Source organism: Bos taurus, chromosome 17 (assembly GCF_002263795.3).
Source record: "Bos taurus isolate L1 Dominette 01449 registration number 42190680 breed Hereford chromosome 17, ARS-UCD2.0, whole genome shotgun sequence".
NCBI lineage: Eukaryota > Metazoa > Chordata > Mammalia > Artiodactyla > Bovidae > Bos > Bos taurus.
In genome coordinates, this window is record NC_037344.1 from 17,133,986 (window position 1) to 17,143,908 (window position 9,923).

The following is a 9,923-nucleotide window of genomic DNA, read 5'->3' on the forward strand; positions in this document are numbered from 1 at the left end:
TTGAATCTACGTCTCCTGTGGTTCCTGCATTGTAGGCTGATTCTTTACTGCTGAGCCACCAGGGAAGCCCGTAATGGCAGCTAGGTTAGGCTAAATCAAACTGAAGAACTATTTAAGAGACCAGAAGCAACTAAAAAGGATTTCTAAAATGAATAATTTGAAGCATGTTCAAACATGTATTGGTCCAGTGGTTAAGACTCCATGCTCTGAATATAGAGGGCATGGGTTCAATAGCTGGTCAGGGAACTAAGACCCTGCATGCTGCAAGGCATGGCACCAAATAAAATTAAATTTTTTAAAAAATAGGCTTTAAAAACATGTATCAAGATTATTTCTGAACTCTAGCAATCATGATATTGAGGCCCAGTCACCAGCCTTTTCTTATCAGTAGTGTTAGTCGCTCAGTCATGTCCGACTCTGCGACCCCATGCATTGTAGCCCCCCAGCTCCTCTGTCCATGGAATTTTCCAGGCAAAAACACCAGAGTGGGTTGCTATTCCCTTCTCCAGGTGATCTTCTTGACCCAAGGATCAAACCCACATCTCCTACATTGGCAGGCAGATTCTTTACTGTCTGAGCCACAAGGGAAGCCCTTTGTATCAGTAACACTCATTTAATTTGTGCCAGCTGCTAATCTGCTGCTGCTACTGCTAAGTCACTTCAGTCGTGTCTGACTCTGTGGGACCCCATAGACGGCAGCCCACCAGGCTCCCCCGTCCCTGGGATTCTCCAGGCAAGAACACTGGAGTGGGTTGCCATTTCCTTCTCCAGTGCATGAAAGTGAAAAGTGAAAGTGAAGTCGCTCAGTCGTGTCTGACCCTCAGCGACCCCATGGACTGCAGCCTTCCAGGCTCCTCCGTCCATGGGATTTTCCAGGCAGGAGTACTGGAGTGGGGTGCCATTGCCTTCTCCGAGCTGCTAATCTAAGAACCTTTAATTCTCACCTTTCATGGGTCCTGATGTCAAGACCACTGGTGAATCTTCTAATTTGTCATCCTGCCTCCTAGAGGGGAAAGTGAGATCCGGAGAGGTTCACCCTCTCAAGGGCACATGGTATCCATACAAAGACTTTGAAACCAGACATCCTCATTCCAGAGCTTTTAACACCAATCCCACACAATATCTGGGTTTCAGCTTGTAAAAGGTTGATGCTTCAAGGGGACACTAAGCCTCGGGGTGGGGTGGGGCTGTTGGGAGCACAGTACATTTCTTATTGGTACTTATGTGACTCTAGGTGCCGCATGCCATGGGGACCTCACAGAGAAGCTCAAACTCCTATACAAAATGCACGTCCTACCTGGTAAGTGAGCCATGCAGAGTAGCGTGTGTACCTGAGACTCTGGCCTGGCTTGATGTCTTTTTTGGTGTGACCTGTTTGCCTCTTCTTTGATATACAGAAATCACTCATTGATCACTAAGAACAAACTGAACAGTATTATTCACAGGAGTTCCTGAATCAGCAGGTGCTTGGTTCAGTGGTCATTCATTTGTCCAAAGTGTGAGCTGCAGTAATAGAGCAGACTTTTGCAAGAGAACGAATAAATAGCACTTGGTAACTCCTGGAATTCTGAGTCTAGGGAGAGCAGTCTTACCTCTGACAGAGACGGTGCGAAAGATGATGAGGTTTTTGAGTTCAGGTTTAAACCGGGTTGGCCACCAGTTGGAAATATCTAGCAAATACTAAAAAAGAAAGAAAGAAGAAGAGAGGGAGAGACAAAGTAGAGGGAGAGACAAAGTAGAGGGAGAGGGAGGGAGGAAGGAAGGGGGATTAGCTCTAAGGATAGAGATAGAATAAAACTATAGATTTGGGAATTATCTAAAATTCGGTTCCTTAAAGCATCATTCCATAGGATTTAGGAAAGTTTCCAAAAAAGGAAAACGTGAAGAGACCCTTTGGTTAGGGGTTGTTATAAAGGAAGATGGAGTTAGAAATGGAGGGAGCCCCTCTCCCGTAAGGTTTTTGAGGCTGCCGGTTTTCCAGGCCCCTCAATGCTGTGACTCCCCTGTGTCACTTCTTTAATAATTAAAGCACACTTTCACTGAGTCATGGCCCTGCCAATATGAGAAGTGTCTCTCCTCTCTCTCCAGAGCCATCCTCTGATCAAGACGAGCCGGATTCTGCTTTTGAAGCGACTCAGTACTTCTTTGAAGACATCACCCCAGAATGCACACATGGTAAGTGACTTTTTCTCATCAGGCCCACTCTGTTTTTGTTCTACAGAGCCCTCTGTTGTTGGAAACCAAGTTGCCCCTAAAGCTAGGCAGCCAAGGAAGTATATGAATACAGTTGCCTACTATGCTATTTTCTTTTCAGATTTTTGAACTTGAGTAACTACTGGGGTCAGGAATATCCCCTGGAGAAGGGCATGGCAGCCCACTCCAGTATTCTTGCCTGGAGAATCCCCATGGACAGACGAGCCTGGTGGGCTACAGTCCATAGCATTGGAAAGAGTCAGATACAACTGAAGTGACTTAGCATGCATGCAGCTGCTGGAGAGTGGGTACTTTAGCCCATCAAAAGGACCATGTATGACCAGGACTTCCCCTGGTAGTCCAGTGGCTAAGACTTTGTGCTCCCAAGAAGAGGGCATGGGTTCGATCCCTGGTCAGGGAACTCAATCCTATATGCCACAACTAAAGATCCTTCATGCTATAACTAAGACCCAATTGCAGCCAAATAAACAAATAAAAGAAAAAGCATGACCTGTAGTCAGATATGCTGCTCTGGAACAGATGTCAGCAAACTTTGGACCAAATCTGGCCCACCACCTCTTTGTATGGCCTGTGATAATATAAAATGTATATTAAAAAATTAAAATAATAGAAAATGTAAATGTTACTGCCTATAAATAAAGTTGTATTGGAACACAGCCAGGAACACGGCCAAGCTCATTCAATTATATATTGCCTATGGCTGTTCTCACACTGCAGTGATAGAATTGCCTCAGATATTTGCCATCTGGCCCTTTACAGAGAAAGTTTGCCGACCCCTGCTCTGTGTGGTTGTTAGGTCAACCCAGACATGATCTGGCTCATTGGGAATACCTCCAGATTAATATGTGAACTTGTTCTGTTTTGCCATGTGTGAATCTCAGCAGTATCTTTCCACTTGCTGCTGCCATGCATTATTTACTTCATCATTATGGCAGCTTCCTGACTTCACCTGTTCGAAAATCAGTGTGAGTTGTTCCTGGGTCCTTTTGCCTCTTAAATCTTACAGTCCCTAAGTGAGCACAGCTCAGACCTGCTTTTAAACTGTGAGCACCTAAGTGATTGAGTGGAGAGGAGTGAGAGGCAGACGCAGTCTTCTTATTGACATACGTGTTTCAGGCAGGAGCTCTGGTCAGGATGCTAGCTCTGTCTAGCAGCTTCGTGTATCTGGGAGCCTCAGGGTCCTTGTGGGAACATGGGAGATGAGAGCTGTCACCTTGGGTACAGTAAGGATTTAGTGAGATAATGTAGTAAGCCTTCCAGCATAGTGCTTTATCCAACTATATTCTTCACATTGCTAGCAATCAACCCTACCTAGAGGTGTTTCTGTTTTCTCTTACACGTGCTAATAAACCTGTGGGTTTATCATGTAACATCCTCCTCCTTTTCTTTCTAACTCTTCTGGCAGTGGTTGGATTGGAGAGCAGAAACAAACACAGCGCAGATGATGGCTTTGTTACAGTGAGTTTAAAGCCGGACAGAGGTACAGACTTCCTCTTCTCTGTGTTGGCCTTACTGCCGGTTCAACAGTTGCTTCTTGACCTTTGAACACTAATTTCTTGGTATTTGGATTTTAGGGAAGAGGGCGAATTCTCAAGAAAATCGTAGTTATCTGAGACTCTGGACTCCAGAAAATAAATCCAAGGCAAAGAATGCAAAGGATTTACCAAAATTGAATCAGGTGAGTGCTCAACAGCACAATTCATTCATTTTAAACCTTGAAGCTCTGTTTTCAGTCATAGATAAATATAGAATAAGTATCCCTCAAAGATAATGGGAACTTGGAGCACGTATTTAGTACCTGTTTGAATGTATTTTGTCCATGCTTTTGTGCATTTAAAGTATGCTCTGTTATGAGGAAATGACCACCTCAAAAAATGGGAACCACAAAATATTGTGGTATTTTGAGAGCACATGCATTCTCATCCCAATCATTAAAAATACCCTCAGAGGAAAGGGAACCCTCCTACACTGTTGGCGAGAATGTAAATTGGTACAGCCACTAGGGAGAACAGTATGGAGGTTCCTGAAAAAAATTAAAAATAGAACTACCATATGACCCTGCAATCCCATTCCTGGGCATATATCCAGGGGAAAACATTATCCATAAGGATATGTGCACCACACCAGTGTTCATTGCAGCACTGTTTACAGTAGCCAAGACATGGAAGCCACCTCAATGTCCATCAACATAGGGATGGGTAAAGAAGATGTAATACCTTTATACGATGGAATATTGCCCAGCCATTAAAAAGAATGAAATAATGCCATTTGCACTAACATGGATGGACCTGGAGGTTGTCATCCTGAGTGAAGAAAGTCAGACAGAGAAGGAGAAATATCATAAGACATGCCTTATATGTCATTTCTAAAAAGAAACGACACAAATGTACTTACTTACAGAACAGAAAGAGACTCACAGACTGAGAAAACAAACTTACGGTTGCCGGGGTGGCGGGGGCAGGAGGTGGGCGGGATAGTTAGGGAGTTTGGGATGGTCTTGTACGCGCTGCTATATTTAAAATTGATTATCGACAAGGACCTACTGTATAGCACATGGAACTCTGCTCAGTGTTTTGTGACAGCTTGGGTGGGAGGGTAGGGGAGAATGGATTCATGTACATGTATGGTTGAGTCCCTTTGCTGTTCACCCGAAACTATCACAATGTTGTTAATCAACTATACCCTAAAACCAAAAAAAAAAAAAACAAAAAACCCTCAGAGGGACTTCCCAGACAGTCCACATAGGAAGACTCTGTGCTTCCTATGCAGAGGACACAGATTGAATCCTGGTAGGGGAACTAAGACCCATAAGCCTCATGGTGTGCCAAAAAACATTTTAAAATACCATTAGATATTCAAAAGACAAGCTCATGCCGTTTTCAAACCACTGTACTCAGCTATAAATAGGTGTCTGACTTTTTTCCCTTAAACAGCTGAAATATAATGAGGAAGATAAAACCATGTAAATAATTTAAAATACAGGATGAGAATGCTTTTTATTAACAGAGGAAGAGATAAATTATCTGGGTGGAGGTAGAAAACATGACTTCTGGCCAGAGAAACCAGCAGATGTGTCATGGGAGAGAGGATTTGAGCTGAACTTGGAAAACTTGGGCTGAATGCTGAAGCGTATAGGCATGAAATAAGATGAGGTCTACGATTTACTTACAAGTCAGCAAGAAAGGATAAAGGAGTTAATTAAACATTTGTATAACAAAGGAACCACTAATAAAGAGACCTGTAGTCCTGACCAAGAGGAAATCCATTTGCATCTCCATTTGCAGGTTCAAATCCTGCTTGACTACAGTCATAAAGCTACTGGTAAAGAGCCCACACGCCAATGCAGGAGACACAGGAGATGCAGATTCAATCCCTGGGTCAGGAAGAACTCCTGGAGGAGGAAATGGTAACCCACTCCAGAATTCTTGCCTGGAGAATCCCATGGGATGGAGGAGCCTGGCAGGCTACAGTCCATAGGGTTGCAAAGAGTCAGACATGACTGAAGCGACTTAGCACACACACAATAAAGAGACTAAATCCACCATCCATCTCTTTAAATCTGCACATCCATCCACCCCACAATAGGACTTTTCTGGGATTTTGCAGGAGTCCTGATATTAAATGGCTTTGCAGTCCACTTGGGTCCTGGCTCTATACTCCCTATGACATGGTCATGGTCTTGTGTTTTCCCCGATCACTTTTCAGGGGCAATTTATCGAGCTTTGTAAGACGATGTACAACATGTTCAGCGAGGACCCCAACGAGCAGGAGCTGTACCACGCCACGGCCGCGGTGACCAGCCTCCTGCTGGAGATTGGGGAAGTGGGCAAGCTCTTCGCTCCCCAGCCTGCCAAGGAGGGCGGGGGCGGGGGCAGCGGGCCGGCCGGCCACCAGGGCCTCCCCGGCAGCGTGCTCTTCCCCAAGAAGGGGCCGAGCCAGCCTTACGTGCCCGAAGCCGCGGAGCCCCTCCCGGCCAGCTTGGCCGGGGCCAGTGAGGAGCACTCCCTGGGCGGACAGATGGAGGACATCAAGCTGGAGGATTCCTCGCCCCGGGACCACGGGGCCTGCTCCTCCATGCTCATCTCCGACGACGATACCAAGGACGACAGCTCCATGTCCTCCTACTCGGTGCTGAGTGCCGGCTCCCATGAGGAGGACAAGCTGCACTGCGAAGACATTGGCGAGGACACGGTCCTGGTGCGCAGCGGCCAAGGCACCGCGGCGCTGCCCCGAAGCACCAGCCTGGACCGGGACTGGGCCATCACCTTCGAACAGTTCCTGGCCTCTCTCCTGACCGAGCCGGCCCTGGTGAAGTACTTCGACAAGCCTGTGTGCATGATGGCCAGGATCACCAGTGCAAAAAACATCCGGATGATGGGCAAGCCCCTCACCTCCATCAGTGACTATGAGATCTCGGCCTTGTCCGGCTGAATCCTGCACCTTCTCTGGGGGGCGGGGGGCGGGGTCTTTTTTTATGTTCTGTGTTGGGGCTTCAGTCTTCCTTTTAAATTAAATATTTATTAGTACCCGGCTTGAAGCCTAGTGTTTTCATAATATAATACAATGAAAAGCTGTTGGAGAAATACTTAAACACCTCCATGTAGGTACAGTTCCGCTCTCGTTGGGGGGAGGGGGATTTACCAGAATGCAGTGAATTCCAAAAAAAAAAAAAAGATGACTCTGTCCGTGATATGTGTGTATTTATAACTTCTTAATCTTGCTGATGAGCTGTATACATAGTGCTGTTTAAACGCTAAATAAGGCAGCAGCTGTTGTGTATTCGGGCTTTTTGAATAAAATTAGAGCTGTAAGGAAAGTGAAATGCCACAGAGAGAGAGAATGTTCTTAAATGGCATAGGCATTGTCAGCTGGGGTAAATTCTGTACCACTTTAAGGGAGCATTAAAGCTATTTTTTAAGATTTGAAATATATTTCATAAAAGTCCTCTATTCAAAAAGCATATTCTGCAGGCATTCCCATTTGAGGTTCTAAGCAGTTAGGAAAGTATATGTGATTTTTATGTGATGCCAGAATAACACCTCTGTTTGATCAGTTTGGGCAAATACCAGACCAAATTGCATTGAAAAATTGATGATTTAAGTCAGCTGGCCGGAATTCGGGGGGAAATGAACAGTCTTTTGTGACAGAGAATCTGAAAGTGGCAACAAAAATGATAAGAGGGCTCAGAATTGGGGGGGTGGGGTGGGGGTGGGGGCAGAGTGAAAGTACTGATGCTTCTTATACTGAATTTTCAGCTTCTTGTTACTCATTGCAAATACAGCAAAAAATAAAACGATAAACTTTACCATTTCTGTGCTCTCCATAGGTTCAAGAAATCATACCATGTATCACATATGACCATCTTTTCCAGTTAAGTCAATGTAGAGATAATGTAAAATGAAAAAAACTCTGCAAGATCACGTAACTGAATGTGTAAAGCGGAACTTGACACTTTATATAAGAGAATAGTATGCTCTATTTACTGAATGGACTTGGAAATGAAAACTGTCGCACCTGCACTTTGTATTTTCGCTTCTTTTTTTATTACTGTTACGGTTTTGTCTTTTACAGATGTTGGAGTTTTTTTCTTCTTATTGTTGAATTCATAATCATGGTCACATTTTCTTTGCATATTCAGAATATTCCTTCCAATACATTCCCTTATTTTAGAATCCATTGTGTCCTTATTTTTAGCTGTTGCTGCTGTTTTTAATTTTGTTTACAGAATGATTTTTTTAAACTGTCCAATGATGTAGTGTTAACCTCAAATAGGATAAATGTGAACAAATAAAATACATGGATACTCAAATGTGGCTTTTATCTCAGTACTTCAGTTCCTGTCTATGGTGATAACATTATTCTTTTGAACACTTTGCAGGGGAAATTATGTTCGACAACCATTTTGGCTAAGGAAACAAATTTTTATAGGCAAATATTTTGAGATAAGAAATACCGTTTGGGGAATTCCCTGGTGGTCCAGTGGTTGAGCCTTGGTGCCCACTGTGGGGGCACAGGTTCAACCCCTGGTGTGGGCACTAAGATCCTGCAAGCTGCACAGAATGGCCAAAAAAAGAAAGAAAAGAAATATACTGTGTGGTGGTATGCACATGAATGTAAAATAAGGAAGAGAATCACTGTTGGTCATCTAATTTTCTAACTCATCCTACATAAGTGATGAAAAGGTGAAAATCCCTCTGTAACACCATTTGGTATGTATTTCACTGAGTAGTCATTTGATTTGACTCTTAGGTTGTTATACATTATTCTGTCTATCACCTAAAGATGCCTCGGGAAATACGTTTGTAAACTCTGATACTCTTACCTCCAAAAATCAAAGATGGGTATCAGAGGGAAATGAGCATGTGTTTAAACCCTAGATAAGTGAGTTTACTAGAGTTTTGCCAAGAGAATGCACTGGTCATAGCAAACACCCTCTTCCAGCAACACAAGAGAAGACTCTACACATGGACTTCACTAGATGGTCAATACCGAAATCAAATCGATTATATTCTTTGCAGCCAAGATGGAGAAGTTCTATACAGTCAGGGAAAAAAAAGTCTGGGAGCTGACTGTGGCACAGACTGTGAACTCCTTATTGCCAAATTCAGACTTAAATTGAAGAAAGTAGGGAAAACCACTAGACCATTCAAGGTATGACCTAAATCAAATCCCTTACAATTATACAGTGGAAATGACAAATAGATTCAAGGGATTAGGTCTCATAGAGTGCCTGAAGAACTATGGGCAGAGGTTCGTAACACTGTACAGGAGGCAGGGATCAAGACCACTCCCAAGGAAATGAAATGCAAAAAGGCAAAATAGTTGTCTCAGGAGGCCTTACAAATAGCTGTGAATAGAAGAGAAGATAAAGGCAAAGGAGAAAAGGAAAGATATACCCATTTGAATGCAGAGTTCCAAAGAATAACAAGGAGAGATAAAGCCTTCCTCAGTGATCAATGCAAAGAAATAGAGAAAAACAATAGAATGGGAAAGACTAGAGATCTCTTCAAGAAAATTAGAGATACCAAAGGAATATTTCATGCAAAGATGGGCACAATAAAGGACAGAAGTGGTATGGACCTAACAGAAGCAGTAGATATTAAGAAGAGGTGCCAAGAATACACAGAAAAACTATACAAAAAAGATCTTTATGACCCAGATAATCACAATGATGTGATCACCAACCTAGAGCCAGATATCCTGGAATGCGAAGTCACGTGGGCCTTAGGAAGCATCACTATGAACAAAGCTAGTGGAGGTGATGGAATTCCAGTTGAATTATTTAAAATCCTAAAAGATAATTCTGTGAAAGTGCTGCACTCAATATGCCAGCAAATTTGGAAAACGCAGCAGTGGCCACAGGACTGGAAAAGGTCATTTTTTTTTTTTTTAGTTTGAATGGCAATTTTTATTTTATTTTTTTAATTTATTTATTTATTTATTTTACTTTACAATAAAGGCAATGCCAAACACTGCTCAAACTAGCACACAATTGTACTCATCTTACATGCTAATAAAGTAATACTCAAAATTCTCCAAGCTAGGCTTCAACAGTATGTGAACTGTGAAATTCCAGATGTTCAAGCTGGTTTTAGAAAAGGCAAAGGAACCAAAGATCAAATTGCCAACATCTGCTGGATCATCAAAAAAGCAAGAGAGTTCCAGAAAAACATCTATTTCTGCTTTATTGACTATGGCAAAGCCTTTGA

At 43.1% G+C, this 9,923-nt stretch overlaps 1 protein-coding gene across 1 annotated transcript in view; it reads left to right on the forward strand.

The window, feature by feature from the left end:
• The window catches only part of TBC1D9 (TBC1 domain family member 9), a 128,690-nt gene extending 120,667 nt beyond the window's left edge, over positions 1–8,023 (forward strand). The window contains exons 17-21 of the mRNA XM_024977574.2: positions 1,235–1,300; positions 2,089–2,175; positions 3,620–3,694; positions 3,789–3,892; positions 5,920–8,023. Of these exons, the coding sequence (XP_024833342.1) occupies positions 1,235–1,300; positions 2,089–2,175; positions 3,620–3,694; positions 3,789–3,892; positions 5,920–6,645 (1,058 nt within the window). The 3' untranslated portion in view covers positions 6,646–8,023. The remainder of the gene's footprint in view (positions 1–1,234; positions 1,301–2,088; positions 2,176–3,619; positions 3,695–3,788; positions 3,893–5,919) is intronic.
• The last annotated feature ends 1,900 nt before the right edge of the window (positions 8,024–9,923 follow it).